The 20,154-nt window shown below is 41.0% G+C and overlaps 1 protein-coding gene across 1 annotated transcript in view; it reads left to right on the forward strand.

The window, feature by feature from the left end:
- Positions 1-19,785, forward strand: part of LOC118456030 (cell adhesion molecule DSCAM-like) — a 533,233-nt gene extending 513,448 nt beyond the window's left edge. Inside the window, exons 10-13 of the mRNA XM_087831802.1 lie at positions 785-1,117; positions 7,770-8,108; positions 13,101-13,430; positions 19,685-19,785. Of these exons, the coding sequence (XP_087687928.1) occupies positions 785-1,117; positions 7,770-8,108; positions 13,101-13,430; positions 19,685-19,785 (1,103 nt within the window). The remainder of the gene's footprint in view (positions 1-784; positions 1,118-7,769; positions 8,109-13,100; positions 13,431-19,684) is intronic.
- Positions 19,786-20,154: the final 369 nt, after the last annotated feature.

Here is a 20,154-nt window from a genome sequence, read left to right on the forward strand (position 1 = left end):
TTCATCTGATCACATTTAGACTCTGCTTTAGACTCAGGTTGTCTGTTAGTCATTGACAATACCAACAGACTCAGACATTTATAACAATCTGAGTGTCAGAGCTGCAAAATACCACGCAGATAACACGCTTACAATCTGTAACATGTGTATTCCTCTGTTTGACTTTCCTGTTTCAGCCTTTTGATGAGATTTAGATGTTAAAAAGCAAATGATGCTTAAAGAGGAATAGAATGTATGAGCCTGGTTGACATGTTAACAATATTATCTAACAAATATTTTCATATTAGTCCAGTTGGTGTGACAAGGACATACAAAGCTGGGCGGACACTTAACATCTGTAATCCAGCTGTGACAGAGAAAAGAAGTGTAATGTGTGTGTCAGTGTGATGTGTTGTAGTTTCAGGAGTCAGTATGCAGCTACAAAGCTTTTTGTTCAGTGTACACAAACAGCTGTAGCTCCATAAAGGCAGCAGAGACTCACAGTGTCTTATAATGAGAGGCTGCTTTCTCTCACACATTATGTTCACTTATTATCAGCACATGTTGTTGTTCTGTGGAAGCTAACATCTTGTAGTTTCTGACACTTTGCATGTTTAGCATGAGGCTAAAATTCCCCCTCAGTGGGTCACTGGTGACCTGCTGGATGTTCAGAGGTTCATTAAATCCAACATGACTAAAAACTCAAATGTCAAAGGAAATAAACAAAATATTTAAAGTCAATCATTCTGATCATAATTGTACTTTGACCTTTAACCTCTCTGCTCTGTGTTGTTTACACTTTCAGACCAGAAGATCATCACAGGTGTGCCTGGACAGGACGTCACTCTGACATGTCGAGCTCCAATTAACAAGATCAAAGTTGTAAAGTGGAGCAGAGCTGACCTGGAAGATGAATATGTGCTTTTGTACATGAATCAGCACTTTTTTCCAGAAAACCAGCATCCATCTTTTAAGAACCGGGTGGATCTGCAGGACAGACTTATGAAGGATGGAGACGTGTCTTTGATTCTGAAGGATGTGACAATTAAAGATGAAGGAGCATACGTGTGTCGTGTCAGCGTGGAAGAAAAACACTCATGGAAACTCAGCATCATCCACCTTCGTGTTGATCCTCCAGGTGAGTGAGTAGAGTTGAGTGTGTGTGTGATCAGAGGTGAAGCTGCTTCCTGGTTGTTGATGTGTGTTTGTTGTATGGATGAGCTGGTGGATGTCAGAGGTAGACAGATGTTTCTCCAGCTGTTGTCTTTGTGGCTGGTAGTCTAGAGTTGTAGAGCAGCATTGTTTGGGTAAGGTTAGAGCAGAAACAAAGACATTTATGAATCCGTCTCTTCTTCTCTTGCTCTCTAACTCGTCTGTAAACATGTGTGGGGAAACTCAATGTTAAAGGCTACAGCTGGAGGGGGAGGGGAGGGGTGAAGCTGGTGGTTGTGAGTCTGTGAAAGTGAATCCTGCCGGTGCCATAGCTGTGAAAACGTACTTAGTGCAGACACAAAACATCCATCAGCTTCAAAGTGTGTCAGAAAAATGTCCACATGGTGACTGATGGATGAGAGAGGTCCCATTTTTGTTGTTGTGCACAAATCATTGAACAACACAAACACTTAGAGCTGCTTTCAGTGCTGCCTGTTTTGTTACTGCACACATTTCTGATGGTCCTACAGTCCAACGTAGCAAACATCTCCCTGAAGCCTCTTCTTAGAGACCAAAGGTTGGATCAGAGCGAGCAGCTGAAAGGACACATCTATGAATGCAGTCAGAGACTTTCTCACAATCTCAAACTTCATCTGATGACATTTAGACTCTGCTTTAGACTCAGCTTTAGAGTCAGGCTGTAGTCACTGAGACTACAGACGCACACATTTTTAATAAGCTAAGTAGTTTCAGGAGTCAGTATACAGCTACAAAGCTTTTTGTTCAGTGTATACAAACAGCTGTAGCTACAGAAAAGGCAGCATGCAGAGACTCACAGTGTCTTATTCAGTAAAAGAATTGGATGTTACAATCCCTGATAATGCATTGCTTCAAATGGAGAAAGTCTTGAGGGATGGCTGCTATGAGGAAACGTGAACCAGAAACTCTACCAGCGGGACGCACCGTTGTGTGCCTCACCTTCACAGGGTGTTTTGGTATTTTATCACAAGCTACTCTGCTATTTTTCCTTTTACCTTCCTTGGTTAGATTTAGGGATTAGAAATCTGACCTAGATTATAATATTAAAATTTTAGGACACATCATCAGTAGTGAACCTTAGATTCATTCGGTGTTTGGGCTATTATCACTAGACACCCTCATCCCAGATGGCCCTGCCTGGGTTGACTTCTGAGGACCTGGTTGTGTCTCTATGTGTATCTGCCTTGAGTAAGGCTAGTCTTACAACCAACAGAGATGTGCTTGAGTGTTGCTGGGACTGTAAACAGGGAGCAAGATGGGTTTATGATTTATGGGGGAAGGCAGCACATCATATGTTGCTCGGATGATGAAACTTAGCCTATTAGCCTCCATTCCCCAGATTTCTTCCAGATTCATCCTGGACCCGGCTTGGCCAACGCTACAGCTCTGGTATATCTGGCTGTTTCCTCCTGTTGACACACATCCTCCACCACCATTTTTCGACATTCAATTACAAATGCCTCTTGCTAGAGAGATGTTACTGCTCCAAGAATCTGAATATTGTCCAATCTGGTAGTGAGAATGTCCATATTAATGTTCTTGATGTTGCTGAACGAGATGAGACGGGTTGGCTTGGTAAAAGAGCAGCAGAGAGTGAGGTTAAATGAAAGGAGGAAATGGTCAGTTATGGGAATTTCATCAGCAGAAAGATTCGAGGGAGTAAGACCAGAACAGAAAATCAAGTCCAAGGTGTGCCCTTTAAAGTGAGTGGGGAAGTCAAAAAACTGTTTGAATTCAAAGCCTTCAAGACAGGAGGAAAAGTCAACATCAACATCAACATTCACTGGCAGGACTTTCAAGTTCTGGCAAAAAATGATCACAAGACCACCCCCACGACTTGAGCAGCGAAGTTTAGAGAAGTAAACAAACCCCAGAGGAGTAGATTCATCTAGCTGACAAAAGTCATCAGGTTGTTGCCAGGTTTCAGTTAAACAGAAAAAGTCAAACTTACAGTCAGAGAGGAGGTCTTGGATGAAAGGTCCCTTATTGGTCAGTGAACGTATGCTTAGAAGACTGGGATGCCCACATGACCAACTCCATGCCATGATAAATGCCAGAGCGGAAATCATGCAGCCTGCTCCTGCTCCAGTTCCCAGAAGTTTTCTTCATTCTTTCTTGGCAGTATGAATCTGGTGCCAGATGACACTGGCATGCTCCAGACTTTCCGAAAAACCCAAGGTGCCGGCCCTCTGCACTGATGTGTCAACATAGTAATTTCTTTGCAAGAAAGTAGATAGTCTTTGGGCCAAGACACTGAAGAAGATATTTCCCTCCATGTTCAGCAGGCTAATCTGGCAAAGCCGGTGTGATGTCATTTTCATTTTCACGGAAAATGTAGTTGTTTTTTTTTAATTTTTTTTATTTTCGGGGCCTCATAAGCCTATACTGGTGTTTAGCCTATACAAGTCATGTTTGACTTGATTCTTTTATGTATAGTTACAGGGATGCTTAGAACTCAAATTACACTGCTCGAAATAGTTTATTTTGATGCTTCCTGCAGTATATAAAAATTGGTGTATCTCAAAAATAAAACTATGAAGACACTCAAAATAAACTTCTTGTGGTTAGAAACTATTTTGTGCAACTTCTTTATGCTAACAGTTTTGAGGGATAAACCTCCTAAATTTCTCTAACTAGAAATATATGTTAAAAAACTAAAATGATTTTCAATTTTTTGTAGTTTATTGCACTTTTTTGCAATTTATGTAGTTACTATGGACTTAATGCATACATATTATTAAAATGTGGGCTTTAAAATGCTCCCAGAATGTGGGGGCGATCGTGGCTCAAGAGTTGGGAGTTTGCCTTGTAATCAGAAGGTTGCCGGTTCGAGCCCCGGCTTGGACAGTCTCGGTCGTTGTGTCCTTGGGCAAGACACTTCACCCATTGGTCAGAGGGCCCGGTGGCGCCAGTGTCCGGCAGCCTCGCCTCTGTTAGTGCACCCCAGAGTGGCTGTGGCTACAATGCCATCACCAGTGTGTGAATGGGTGGATGACAGGTTGTGTAAAGCACTTTGGGGTTCTTAGGGACTAGAAAAGCACTATACAAATACAGGCCATTTAGAATGCCAGTACAGTGTGTAATCATATAAAGATAAGCTCTGGGCGACTTGGTTCTATGGTAGATCTTAAATGTCTATGTGTTTTTGTAGAAAAGTTCTTTCTACAAGTTCTTTCTTCTTACATTGCTGTCTTAGGAGCTCTGATCTTCGCAACTTAATAAGCTGTTGCTTTATTTCCTCCTGCAGGGCAGGAAGCTCCTCCCTTTCTGTCTCATAGGCCCTCCTCCACTGTTTCCTCAGTTGTCTTCTCTCTTTCACTAACCTGTCAATTTTCCGCTGTCTCCTAGACTTTACCTGGTTTAAAGGGCCTTTCTGCTGCCTCTATGTCTTTTTCTTCCCCAAATCTCTCAGCACCATAGCTGCAGATGATGGTTCCCAGGTTCTCCAACTCCCTTTCTCTCGAGTCAATGGTTTCCCACTCTCTCTTCTCACTGGATCTGGGCAACAGAATCTGAGCTTTCCTACCTTCCATTGTCCTTTCTTTTGCTGGTAGTGACTGGCTGGATTCAGTGTTGGAAGATTCTGTCAGCTGTTTCTGGATGGGCTCTGGGATGTAACATGATGTTGACTGTGGCTGGCTTAAATCTATAGGGAAATGTGTTGCAAGCTGTTGGTGGCTAAACTCCATGCTAGTAACTTAATTGGGCCTGATATTGGGTGTGATCGGGTAGACTCTATACTGGGAATTGCTACTGGCTGAATTTGACTGAGCTCCAATCTGGAGACTATGGGATGGTCTGTACGACACTGAACTTTCTTTGGGGGTACTGATACCCTGAGGAATGTGGGAGTTCCCCTGCCTCTGGGCGTCAATCAACTGATTTTACTTACTTCTTAAAAAGTATTGGTCAATGTGAGGCCCTTTTCTCAGCTCGCTGGGGCACCTCTTCCTGCCTTGGTGGATTTTTAGGCCCATGTCAGTTGTTTGTTTTGACCAGCCACAGATGTAGTTCTGCAGCTTGTTTTCTACCAGCATTGACAGTCCATCATTTGCATAATATAATATAGGGCTTTGGAGTTGACGTCACGCCGCAATGCATGAATGCAATGACTTCTCCTCTTCAGCTGCCCAAAAAAAGGCTCTTGATCAAAACATAAACAGACCATCCGTATTGAAAGGTAAAATGAGCCGTCCTCAAAAAAGAAAAATCCCACCTGCTGCTGTGGAGGAGTTGTCACTGCTATAATGCCATAATGTTTTATCTAGGGGTCTAATTTGCATTTACTGAATATGTACTGACTGAGTCCCACTGTTCAAAAGTTGAATAAAGAAACAAACTAATTTTTGCCTCTTTTTTTTTATTAAAACCACTTTGTAGAACATCACATCAGTTACAGTGTAGAATCCATGTCATTTATAGTTTACAAATAACAAAATGTTTACATAAAATCATGACAGTGTTTACATGATATCACCCACTACTAACATTACTTTATTTACTGTATCTTTTGAAAAGATACCGCTATTTATACAGCAAAAGACTTAAGAATATTTAACAGGAGCAAGTTTCATTTTCCATGGTTTTATTATCACACTGTTCAACAAACGCAGCAAACCTTCACCATCTTATCCAGAAGGGTGACCTCTTCACCCTCACATAGAAGAACTAATCTAATTGGCATGGTGGTATGTTTGAAGCAGGTCCCTTGTGTAGCGCTGGAACCCAGTCACAATGTTTAATCCATTTCATTGGCTGGTTTGCTGCAATAATACAAAATAATTAGCAACTCTATAAATAGAAGGTAGTTCTGCAAAATAACTCAGTAGGATGTTTGTTCTAATTTGCTATGAGCTCAGAGCGCATCGAAAATAAAACTAATAGGCTATAAAGAGTGATATGAACATATTTAGAACTTACTGGAATGAAAATGTCTGGAGCACCAACAGATATTTGGAGATGGAAGAGAACTGGATATCAGCTCGTTTCACAGCTGTTATCCAGGCCAGATGCCTTAGTTTGGTAACATCGATACACGAGCTGCCTCGTGTTGCTTCCAGGTTGGGAAAGAATGAAAAGACAAACCCTTTTCAAGCGTATTCTCTTGCTGGTCGTGCGATCGAACATTGCAGCCGACCACACAGCAAGAACGAACCATGGCTGTTGTGTGTGCCATCGCTCCTTTTTTCGCTTGCGCTTTGTTTAGACCCCCAAAATGGTGGATCAGGCCAAAATCCTTTCCACACCCACCCCCGTGACATCAAGCTCCAAAGCCCTATTATAATGAGAGGGCTGCTTTCTCTCACTGACTATGTTCACTTTTATCACATGTTAGCACATGTTTTTGTTCTGTGGAAGCTAACATCTTGTAGTTTCTGACACTTTGCATGTTTAGCAAGAGGCTAAAATTCACCCTGTGGGTCACTGGTGACCTGGTGGTAAGGCTGTGCGATATGACCAAAATCTGATAACCCGATATAAGACATTTATTGTCCTGACAACGATATGTATCCCAAAAATGTTACATTTTCTGTAAATTCAGTGAATCTCGGATCAACTCGACTTGCTGGGTGTTTTCAGCTGGGTGTACCTGGAGTCAAGGGTTTTGACCGAAGCATGAAGCTATACATTTGTAGACATTGAAATGGTTACTTTTTTCTTTGTCAGTGTTTATTACACAGCGTGCTGCTGGGAAAAGATTCTAAGGTTTACTTTTTAGCACCTGACGGGTCTTTTTTTGCTTCTCATCCGTAAACACTCTGCATACTATTTCATGTGATTCATTTTATTTTGAAAAATCTCAATAGGATCTTCAGCTTTATTGTAAAAGGTTTATGTGGAAAACAAACAGGCGGAGGCACGCGAGTGTTGTTGCTAACGACAATACATAAAAGCAGTCGCTTGTCTGTCTGTAGTGTGGTTATTTTAAATATAAGAGAAAGGGAGAACTTTAAGAAATTAATTCTACAGTGACCATCAAAACGATGAAAAAAATATTGCCGCAAACAGTTTATTTTGCGACGCCACGAAGCAAGGGATAGAGTAATATGAAACGATAGAACTTTTTATATTGTCATCTGTTGGGATTTAAATATATAATGTTAATACTTATTTGCTGATTAGATTGTTCTATGAGAGGCCCAGACTTGACTAGGTCACAGGCTGACAGGAAACTGCATGTTTTTGTAGAATATGAGGAGCTGCAGGCAGAGAGTGAAACTAAGTAGAGTGTTTGATCGAAACGTAAAGTGTGTGTGACGTCTAGAGGAAGAATATAAATAATCAGGCTTCCTGTTTTCTGCCTGAGACTTCGGCTGGCGTGTCTGCGTGCCTGCTCAGTCTCCATATTCCGGAATATGTAAAATTAAAGATAATTTTTTAAGTTAGACCACTTTGAGTCGTGTCTTTCTTGGCCATTGAAGAATACAAAGAACTAGATTTAATACATCCGATATATATCGTTATATCGAACAGCCCTACCTGGTGGATGTTCAGAGGTCCATGAAAACCAGCATGACTAAAAACTCAAATGTCAAAGGAAGCCACATAATTGTACTTTGACCTTTAACCTCTCTGCTCTTTGTTGTTTCCTCTTTCAGACCCCAAAATTCTCACAGCTGAGTCTGGACAGAACGTCACTCTCCCATGTCGAGCTCCAAACAGCAACATCAGAGTTGTACAGTGGAACAAAGCTTATCTGAAGTCAGGAAATGTCCTTTCATACCGGAATGGTCAATTTGTTCCAATTTCCCAGCATCCATCTTTTAAGAACCGGGTGGATCTGCAGGACAGACAGATGAAGGATGGAGACGTGTCTTTGATTCTGAAGGATGTGACGATTAATGACACCGGAGCATACATGTGTGTTGTCAGCATGGCAGAAAAACACTCATGGGAGCCCATTAACATTGTTTATCTGATTGTTGTTGATCCTCCAGGTGAGTGAGTAGAGTTGAGTGTGTGTGTGATCAGAGGTGAAGCTGCTTCCTGGTTGTTGATGTTTGTTTGATGTATGGTGTCACTCTTGGTGGCGCTGTCACTTGGTGTTAGCTCACTCTGCGGTAGAGTATCACTTCCTGTTCCTGCTCAAACACAGTGGTGTTTCTGAGTAGCTTATTTGCTTAGCAGTTTAATTAACAACTTTTAAATACATTCTTTTTTCAGAGTATAATCTTCACGCGCTTGATCCGAAGCACATTTTCTGTGTACTCACTACCTAATTTATAGCCAAAGTATTCACTCACTGTCTCTGTACTGTTTCACTAGCTTAGCTTAGCTTGTAGCCGACTCGTTAGCACCATGGCTACTTCACCTGTCCCTCCTGCACTTTCTTGCTCATTGTGTCAGATGTTTAGTTACTCCTCGGCCTCCTTTAGCAGTAATGATATCTGTAACAAATGTAGCATATTTGCAGCTCTGGAGGCCAGGATTACTGAATTGGAGACTCGGCTTCGCACCCTTCATTCACCCGTAGCTAGCCAGGCCCCTGTAGCTGGTGCAGCCGAAGATAGCGTAGGCCCCGTTAGCTGTTACCCAGCAGACCCCAAGCAGCTGGGGAAAGAGGGTGGCTGGGTGACGGTGAGGAGGAAGCATAGTCCTAAACAGAAGCCCCAGGTACACCACCAACCCGTTCATGTGTCTAACCGTTTTTCCCCACTCGGTGACACACCCGCCGGGGGTCAGACTCTGGTAATTGGTGATTCTGTTCTCAGACATGTGAAGCTAGAGACACCAGCAACCATAGTCAATTGTCTTCCAGGGCCCAGAGCAGGCGACATTGAAGGAAATTTAAAACTGCTGGCTAAGGGTAAACGTAAATTCAGTAAAATCATAATTCACGTTGGCACTAATGACACCCGATTACGCCAATCGGAGGTCACTAAAATCAATATTGAATCGGTGTGCAACTTTGCCAAAACAATGTCGGACTCTGTACTTTTCTCTGGTCCCCTCCCCAATCAGACCAGGAGTGACTTGTTTAGCCGCATGTTCTCCTTAAATTGCTGGCTGTCTGAGTGGTGTCCCAGAAATGATGTGGGATTCATAGATAATTGGCAAACCTTCTGGAGGAAACCTGATCTTGTTAGGAGAGACGGCATCCATCCCACTTTGAATGGAGCAGCTCTCATTTCTAGAAATATGGACAAATTTATTAAACCCCTCAAAATATGACTATCCAGAGTTGGGACCAGGAAGCAGAGTTGCAGTCTTACACTCCTCTCTGCAGCTTCTCTCCTCCTGCTACCCCCCCAAAAACCCATCTCCATAGAGACTGTGTCAGCTCCCAAACAGACAAAAAACAAACTAAAAACCAGCAACAAACAAATTAAACATAAACAATTACAAAGAAAGAACAATACAGTATCCACATCTGAACCAAAGAGTAAAACAGTGAAATGTGGATTATTAAATATTAGGTCTCTCTCCTCCAAGTCTCTGTTAGTACATGACTTAATAATTGATCAACAAATTGATTTACTCTGCCTTACAGAAACCTGGTTGCAGCAGGATGATTATGTTAGTTTAAATGAATCAACACCCCCGAGTCATTCTAACTACCAGAAATCTCGAAGTACAGGCCGAGGGGGCGGTGTGGCAGCAATTTTTCACACCAGTCTATTAATTAATGAAAGACCAAGACAGACTTTTAATTCATTTGAAAGCCTCATGCTTAACATTGTCCACCCCAGCTGTGAAACTCAGAAACCAGTCTTACTTGTTATCATCTATCGTCCACCTGGGCCTTACACAGAGTTTCTGTCTGATTTCTCAGACTTTATATCTAATTTAGTTCTGAGCTCAGATAAAATAGTTATTGTGGGTGATTTTAACATCCATGTAGATGCTAAAAATGACAGCCTCAACATGGCATTTAATCTGTTATTAGACTCAATTGGTTTCTCTCAAAATGTAAAAGAACCCACCCACCACTTTAATCACACTCTAGATCTTGTTTTAACATATGGCATAGAAACTGAACATTTAACAGTGTTTCCTGGAAACCCTCTCCTGTCTGATCATTTCTTGATAACATTTACATTTACAATAATTGATTACACAGCAGTGGAGAGTAGACTTTATCAAAGTAGATGTCTTTCTGAAAGCGCTGTAACTAAGTTTAAGAATATAATCCAGCCACTGTTATCATCGTCAATGTCCTGTACCAACATAGAGCAGAGCAGCTATCTGAACGCTACCCCAACAGAGGTCGATTATCTTGTTAATAATTTCACCTCCTCACTACGTACGACTCTGGATACTGTAGCTCCAGTGAAAACTAAGGTCTCTAATCAGAAGTACCTGACTCCGTGGTATAATTCTCAAACACGTAGCCTGAAGCAGATGACTCGTAATCTGGAGAGGAAATGGCGTGTCACAAATTTAGAGGATCATCATTTAGCCTGGAGAAATAGTTTGTTGCTTTATAAGAAAGCCCGCCGCAAAGCCAGAACATCTTACTATTCATCACTGATTGAAGAAAATAAGAACAACCCCAGGTTTCTCTTCAGCACTGTAGCCAGGCTGACAAAAAGTCAGAGCTCTTTTGAGCCAACCATCCCTTTAACGTTAACTAGTATTGACTTCATGAACTTCTTCACAAATAAAATTTTTATCATTAGAGAAAAAATTACCAATAATCATCCCACAGATGTAATATTATCTACAGCTACTCTTAGTACCATTGATGTTAAGTTAGACTCTTTTTCTCCAATCGATCTTTCTGAGTTAACTTCAATAATTACTTCCTCCAAACCATCAACGTGTCTTTTAGACCCCATTCCTACAAAACTGCTCAAAGAAGTCCTGCCATTAATTAATGCTTCGATCTTATATATGATCAACCTATCTCTAATAATCGGCTATGTACCACAGGCCTTCAAGGTGGCTGCAGTTAAACCTTTACTCAAAAAGCCATCTCTAGACCCAGCAGTCTTAGCTAATTATAGGCCAATCTCCAACCTTCCTTTCATATCAAAAATCCTTGAAAGAGTAGTTGTCAAACATCTAACAGATCATCTGCAGAGGAATGGTTTATTTGAAGAGTTTCAGTCGGGTTTCAGAGCTCATCACAGCACAGAAACAGCTTTAATGAAGGTTACACATGATCTTCTTATGGCCTCTGACAGTGGACTCATCTCTGTGCTTGTCCTGCTAGACCTTAGTTCAGTGTTCAATACTGTCGACCATAATATCCTATTAGAGCGATTAGAACATGCTGTAGGTATTACAGGTACTGCACTGCAGTGGTTTGTATCATATCTATCTAATAGACTCCAATTTGTACATGTAAATGGAGAGTCCTCTTCACACACTGAGGTTAATTATGGAGTTCCACAGGATTCAGTGCTAGGACCAATTCTGTTTACATTATACATGCTTCCCGTAGGCAGCATCATTAGAAGACATAGCATACATTTTCACTGCTATGCAGATGACACCCAGCTCTATCTGTCCATGAAGCCAGATAACACACACCAATTAGTTAAACTGCAGGAATGTCTTAAAGATATAAAGACCTGGATGGCCGCTAACTTTCTGCTTCTTAATTCAGATAAAACTGAGGTTATTGTACTCAGCGCTGAAAAGCTTAGAAATATGGTATCTAAGCAGATTCTTACTCTGGATGGCATTACCTTGGCCTCCAGTAACACTGTGAGGAACCTTGGAGTCATTTTTGACCAGGACACGTCCTTCAACGCACATATTAAACAAATATGTAAGATTGCGTTCTTCCATTTGCGCAACATCTCTAAAATTAGAAATATCCTGTCTCAGAGTGACGCTGAAAAACTAGTTCATGCATTCATTACTTCCAGGCTGGACGACTGCAATTCATTATTATCAGGATGTCCAAAAACCTCACTGAAAAGCTCCAAACAGCAACATGGAGCATTAATCTGATATAATATAATATAATATAATAAATTACTTACGAGTTTAATTTGTCAGCAACTTTCTGCCAGCCCTCTCTCCTTGCTTTTGCAGCCTTTGCAGTGTTCCCTTGCGTTTTAATTAAACTCTGAAACTCCTGAAATCCCTCAATCAAGAGTTCTTGCTCTGCTGCCGAAAAATACTGAGCGCGCTCCTTCGACATTTTCGCCGACCAATCAAAGGGTTGCCGATCAATGTTTCTACTATCGATGCGTAGCCCCTTTTAAGCCACCCAGTGATCTCACATCACTTCATCCAGCTGTACTAATCATCAACAACAGGTGTGTTCGGAGAACAGCGAGCTCAAAGTTGGCGCGATGATTTGATCTTGGATGTGTCATTTGATCTTGGATGTAGTAAGCGAGATACGAAGAACGGACCCCAGAACTCTACAAAAATCATCACAAAAACAGAGTCATCACATAACAAAGTTAGCTTCCCAGGCTAATTACAGTATCTGGCATTACTGGTGACAATATTTGCACTATGTTACACTTTTCTAGCACATTTAACTCACATGTAAATAGCCACGCAAACTTTTGCAGCTTCCAACTCTGCAGTGCTCCCGCTCGCAGAGCACAGTGGGTGACACAAACCTGGGTACATGCGTGCTCTGGCTTCAAGTGGCTCTTAAAGGGACAGTATACCCCCAAAACGCAAGGTCTACTCATCACCATGACAACTTTACAAACAGACCTCTCGTAGACAGGCAAATAGTTAAAAACACAATAACCTTTTTAAAACACTTTTTATGTTAATTTGTCTACACATGTTGTTGTTCTGTGGAAGCTAACATCTTGTAGTTTCTGACACTTTGCATGTTTAACATGAGGCTAAAATTCCCCCTCAGTGGGTCACTGGTGACCTGGTGGATGTTCAGAGGTTCATTTAAAACTCACATGTCAAAAGAAATGAACAAAATATTTAAAGTAAGTCATTCTGATCATAATTGTACTTTGACCTTTAACCTCTTTGCTCTGTGTTGTTTCCTCTTTCAGACCCCAAAATTCTCAAAGCTGAGTCTGGACAGAACGTCACTCTCCCATGTCGAGCTCCAAACAGCAAAATCACAGCTGTAAATTGGACCAGAGCTGATCTGAAGTCAGGAATTGTCCTTTCATACCAGAATGGTCAATTTGTTCCAATTTTCCAGCATCCATCTTTTATGAACCGGGTGGATCTGCAGGACAGGCAGATGAAGGATGGAGACGTGTCTTTGATTCTGAAGAATGTGACGATTAATGACACTGGAGCATACATGTGTGGTGTCAGTGAGGCAGAAAAAGACTCATGGGAGCCCATTAACATTGTTTACCTGAGTGTTACAGGTGAGTGAGTAGAGCTGAGTGTGTGTGTGAGTCTGTGAAAGTGAATCCTGCCGGTGCCATAGCTGTGAAAACGTACTTAGTGCAGACACAAAACGTCCATCAGCTTCAAAGTGTGTCAGAAAAATGTCCACATGATGACTGATGGATGAGAGAGGTCCCATTTTTGTTGTTGTGCACAAATCATTGAACAACACAAACACTTAGAGCTGCTTTCAGTGCTGCCTGCTTTGTTACTGCACAAAACAGGCTCAATGACAGTAACGTATTCTGAATACTTTGGATTACTTAATATATTAACATGCTTTTTACAACTACATGAATGCACTATTGCTGTGTGATTTATTACTGTTTGTTACAGGCCTTCTATAGGGTCTGTTTTTAAACAGAAAAGCAGAGATTGGAGACATGAGTTGCGCTCGGTCTGCAGGCTCTTCCTTCGTCTGATTTATTAACTGAATTGCACTGTGTTCTTTTCTGTTCATTTAGACACACACATTTCTCTTTTAACACCAAAAACACATTCAATCAGGTCCATATGTTCAACCCTTTTGGTCACCTTGTTTTTCTCACAAGTATACACTTACAAAATAATTGTCTTTTATCCTTATTTACAATAAATCTGTAATTACATTCTGCTGCTGTTCAGCATCAATAACATGTCTGTGCAGTACTGTTAACACTGCGATTAACCCGCTTATATTACCATTGTCACCTATTTGTATTTTAACAGATTCAAATATCTAATGCATTTACAAACAATAAATAAACATTTTGTATACAAACAGTACACACACCAGACTATTTACATTTGACACATAATAAGTAGGAAATGGGTTAGGTTGGAATAATCTTAATCAACTGTAATTTCCAATAATGTCAGGATAAAAGAGATGTGCCTAGGAGCTACATTTGTCACAAAATAAAACAGGTAATAAGACCAGCTACCTCTTTAGACTACAAGTGGAATCGTGGCAACTCGTACTTTTCCACTCCCCTTTTTTTCCCTTCCTCACTCACAGACACATAACGAGTATGGCAGTCCATTCTCCCTGCAGCACGGACTACTGCTCATGAGGCTATATTCTTTAGGGCAATGCCTGTAACACTCTGCCTATTGCTTTCATATTAAAAAATTTGTTTGAATAATAATTTTTAAAATTATTTCTTCATGTCATTATGCGGTCCGTAAATAAAGATGACATGGGCCATGAGATTGAGACACAGGCATTAGAGCCTCTTAATACATGTTTTGATTGGGTTTCCACTTGTGTCGAATTATCAAAAATAGAGAGGGCATAGCCTAACATACGAAACAGGAAAAGACCGCCAAGTAATCCATTTATTTCAACTGAGTATCTGCATTGTAAATACCACCTTTTAAAATGGTAACTGTAACGCAATACAGTTGCTCATATTTAGTATTTAAAATGCGTAACGCCGGTACATGTATTCCGTTACGAGCCTAATATATGAAATCGGAAATGGCCGCCGTGTGGTCTATTTTTTTCAACAAAGTAACTGTATTCTGATTACCACCTATTTAAACAGTAACTGTAACAGAATACAGTTACTTATATTTTGTATTTTAAATACGTAACGCCGGTACATGTATTCCGTTACTCCCCAACACTGCTTGTGCATGAATTGCTAATCACACAAATCACAGTAGAGTCATAAAGAAATCATCCTGGAAAACACTGTTTTATATTAAAGCTGACCTCCCCTTTTTGACACATGGTTTCCCCCATGTGTCAATTCACCAGAACTAGAAGAATAAAAAGGAAAAAGGTTAGTGACATTATTTCTCAACCAACATCAGAAATTTTCCTCTGAAGTAGCTTCGCTCCACGCCTGTAAACCTGTGTTAGAAAATAAAATCAGTATGAATTTCATGTTAAGTATGTCTAACTCCTGGCTCCGCCTGGAGCTTGCATCCACACCACGACTGCCTCAAAAAAAACTCTGTGGGTTCATATGAGCTTCACATATGCAAACACCTGGAGGTCAGAAGAGTAATGAGGCATACAACACTACAGTCACCAGTTTGTGTTGTGCAATTTATTTCCCCAGAAAATTGAACCACTACTGTTGCCATAATTTGCCCAAATCCTAGCTCATCCCATATGTTTATGCCAACACATTATACATTGTGACTGTTCTTTAAATACGTCACTCACTTGTTTAATGCTATGAGCTCAGCGACTCGAGATAAATAGTGATATAATAGTACATAGTACAATAAAACTGCCTGTAATTACTGCACATTCTGCTTTATTAAACCTATGTCTGTCTGCTGGATGCCAAATCCCCCAGATGGACTCTCAGAGTAAAAACAACATTAGAGTCCTGGATGTCAGGCCTGGATAAACAGATTCCAGAGGTGCTGCTGTAAATCATGAAGTTACCAATTTGCTGCTGCTGTGAAAGGAGTGACACTGTTTTCAACACAGTATATTTTCACATTACATTTTCCTCCCTGTAACATTTGACATTTTCCAACAATACAGTGTCATACCATAACTAACCACGCAGCCAGTAAGAACACCGTTTCCTTCACAAAAAATCAGTAGCACAGATAAGTGGCAACTAAAGTCTGCAGGGCCCACAAGCTGATGTGAACCGAGGATGTTGCCTTAAATTTCTCCTCCTGTAAAAAAAACAAAACAAAATAAAACATACATACATGCACCCCTTTCCCACTGTTTGGGTGGAGCAGGTGCAATCTTGCGTATCAGTATTAAGTCAGTCAAACTTTTGTCCCCATTGTAGAGTTGAATGTCTCAAGACCTGTCACTTTTACGTGGTCTTGGTCTTCTCTTGGTCTCAACGGACTTTGGTCTTGGTCTTGGATCACTCGGTCTTGTCTTGGTTTCACTGTCTGGGTCTCAGATCGACATAGTGGTCGGGAGATTTGGAGTCAACAATATCCATGACAAACAACGTAACGTTCGATAATGTGTCATGCGCAAAAGCATCAGCTCTGAGAGCCGTGCTTAGAGAGTGCTTTATAGTGAATCAGAAGAGTCGACTCCCATTGAGCGAGAGACGGCTCCTCACTTAATTTCCTTTCGCTGCACAGCTCTCATACAGCTCACCTATGCTCCAATCCCTCCATATTGTGGCCAATCACATGCGAGGATATAGGATAATATCATTGTGTGAAAAACAGACAGGGTGAGAGACGCGACAGTCAAGTTGAGCGTGCGTCCTCTCAGTACACGAGTGAGACAGTAGACAGCAGTGAGGAGGGCTGTGCGAGTGCATTGCAAAAACACATAAATATACCTGAAACCCGTAAACGAAGCAGCATCTGGCTGCAGTTTAAAGACTTTTTTGTCTCGGTCTCTGTCTTGGTCTTCACTCGGTCTGTCTTGGTCTTGGTTTAGGCGGTCTTGACTACAAGTCTACCCCATTGTTAACCCAATCAGTCCCCTCATGTTTTTTGCTGGCTGCAGAACTTCTCGTGCCACATACTGAAGTTTCCACTGCCAGCAATATGATGTCATTACAAAAGTTTTTTTTAAAACAATTCTTTATAATTTTAGAATAGATTGAATCGTTACAATCCTTTTAGACACAGGGACATACCATCTGATGTGGTCAGTGTCCCAGATGCCTTTTGAATTATGTGACAACCCCTTGGCTTCCGTACTTGCACTTCACTGTTCCACTTGAACGACATATTGTTGTTCTAGTTAGCAATTAGCCTATAGCCTATCGTTCAGCATTGGCTCACTCAAAAGGCGCGATTGGTGCTTCGATTTACGAAAATTTTCGACTTACGAAAGACCCTCGGGAACAGATTAATCTCGTAAATTGGGGTTCCACTGTAATAAAACAAAACCCAAAAATCTGACAAAAAATCGCGGCCCAATCATTCATCCTACACACATCAGCCGATTTCCATCGAGCTATGAACACACACACTCTCACTCCCTGTTACACACACACACACTTCTTCTCACTGCATTCCTCAGTTTTTTTTAAAGTTCACACTACTCTATTCAACAAACACCTTTCCTCAAACCACAACTTCATATAGTGCACTGGATGTTTTCTCATCGCGCTCTCACTCTATGGCGAGGACAGTCTCCCCAGGCTGAACCCCAGGCTTATAACTGTGACTTCCTGTTTATCTGGCTGAGGCAGCTCTTACTACGCATTTTATGACAGGCGTACCCCCACTGTCAATAAATTCCTCACTCTATGTATTTACACACCAAAGTTTACAGCTAAACTAACTCATTTGGCATGTCAGACGTCAGGGTTCAGCAACTTAATCTCATTCTTGAGAGTTTTAAGATGCCGTGTGATCAAACTGCATATTTCAGAGTTGCCTTTTATTGTGGGCAGCACACCTGTGCAATATTCATGCTTTCTAATCAGCACCTTGACATGCCACACCTGTGAGGTGGGGTGGATTATGTCTGCAAATGAGAAGTTCTCACTAACACAATATGTGATAGTAATGGGTCCTTTGTGTATGTAGAAAATGTTTCAGATCTTTAAGTTCAGCTCATGAAAAATGGGAGCAAAAACAAAAGTGTTGTGTTTATATTCAGGAGTGCAGATAAGTGGTCCGCAGGTGCATTTCAAAATAAAAGGCACGCACCAGATAAGAAGTTTTTCTGGAGGACAGACATTTCTTTAGAACTCTTAAAGATTTATTTTGAAAGCGCATGCGCACCTGCGGACCACTTATGTGCCACTTATGTTACCCTGTTTATATTTTTGTTCAGTGTATATACAAATAGAATAAAATATTTTGTTACATAGAGAAAACTGCACTTGGTGCCACTGCACATTAAGGAGAAAGGGCGAGATTTACATTTGTGTATGGGATGTGTGTGTGTCTGTCAGCACGTGTGTGGTCATCTGCAGAGACCATGTTGTAGAGTCTGACAGCAGTGGGGAGGAAAGACCTGCGAAATCTCTCCGTCCCACATCGTGGGTGCCGCAGCCACTGAAGGAGCTGCTCAGTGCTGTCAGAGTCTCCTTCATGAGGTGGGGGATGTTGTCCAACAGGGATGACAGCTTAGTCACCATTCTCCTGTCACTCACCACCTCCACTGGGTCCAGAGGGCATCCTATAACAGAGCTGACCCTTCTGATCAGACTGTTCAGTCTCTTCCTGTCCCCAGCAGGGATGCTGCCTCCCCAGCAGACCACACCGTAAAAGATGGCTGAGGGCACCACAGAGTCACAGCTATGGGTAATTTAGAGTTTCCAATTAACGTATCCCCACTAAGTGCATGTCTTTGGACTGTGGGAGGAAGCCGGAGTATCTGGAGAGAACCCACGCAAACATGGGGAAAACATGCAAACTCCACACAGAAAGACCCCGGTCTGATGGTGGAATTGAACTCAGGACCTTCTTGGTGGTTAGCATTGGTGTTGTGAGGCAACAATGCTAACCACCATGCCACTGTGCAAATTTAAATTAATTAATTTTATTCATTCACAGTTGAGAACAAACAAGCTGATCTTTGTACTAACTTATTATTCACAGTAAATTCCATAAAAGCCTCAATTCAGTTTGTTTGTGTAACTGAATTAAATAGTGCAAATTTTACAGAAATGAATTCAGAAATGAATTCAATAATGTTAATGATGAGTTAATGATCACACTGAGCTCTCTGAGAGTTGGGAAAGTCATCTTTTAGCTATATTTTTGAAAGCAGTCTGTCAGTTCTCACAATTTTATTTATTATTATTATTATCTTATTATTTGAAGTGCTTCATATATAAAGGTGGTAAATTGTGTACGGTGTAGTTTGGTTGGTGTGACAGAGCTGTTATCATCGAATCTGAACAGGTTCAGACTTTTCAGCCTCATAATAAATAAACACATTTTCAGAGACTCGAGGATTTGACCTCCCAAAAGTCTCAGACATGGTTTAATGAGCTCTCACAGATCTGCAGCCAAACGGGTAAAATTAATATAGAACAGCTGGATGAAACAAACATGACCTCTGACCTCAAAGGAGCTGTCAGACCTGTTAAGTTTTAATTTTATTTTCATTTTTTTCTTTTATGGCAAAAACAAGATGGAGGCTTCAGTTTTGGTCAGATCATGTGTTTCCTGTTTTTAAATTAAACACACAGAAAATCCCCCAGTATGAACATTTTCTCACTTAATACATATTGTGAATGAATTTATTAACCTAGTCTTCTGAACTAGATGAGGAAAATAATTCTATTCTATTATTCACTCATCACCTACCTGACAGCTGACACCTTTTTCTCACCTGCAGATCAGTCGGGAGGATATCCGGTATGGATGATAGTTTTTCTGGGAATTCTTCTTCTTCTTCTTCTTCTTCTTCTTCCTCTTATTATTATTTTATGGATCTAGGCAAAAATACAAAAACAGAGAATCAAACGTCGCAAACAGGTATGAGGTTCTGCAAAGTTTTCAAAGCCGAATTCTGAGTCTCCGCCTGCTGTTCCAAGAAGTCATTGCTACCAAAGAAAGAAAGATGATCAAGGACAGAAAAAACTGATGATGCTGATCTTCGTCTTCAGTCTCCACAGCTGAACTGTGAATCAGGCGATCTGAGGACAGACATAAATAATCTCTTCTGAACATCCATCAGACGGCTGAATATATTAAACATCTCTGCTGATCATCATGTTCAGACTCAGACCAACAGTGTGTGTCTGTGCTGTCTGTCAGTGACTCTGAACTACAGTTTATTCATCTTCAGGCTGTTCATGAGATTTA

Source organism: Neolamprologus brichardi, chromosome 3, assembly GCF_056152115.1.
Source record: "Neolamprologus brichardi isolate AB-2024 chromosome 3, ASM5615211v1, whole genome shotgun sequence".
Classification (NCBI taxonomy): Eukaryota; Metazoa; Chordata; class Actinopteri; order Cichliformes; family Cichlidae; genus Neolamprologus; species Neolamprologus brichardi.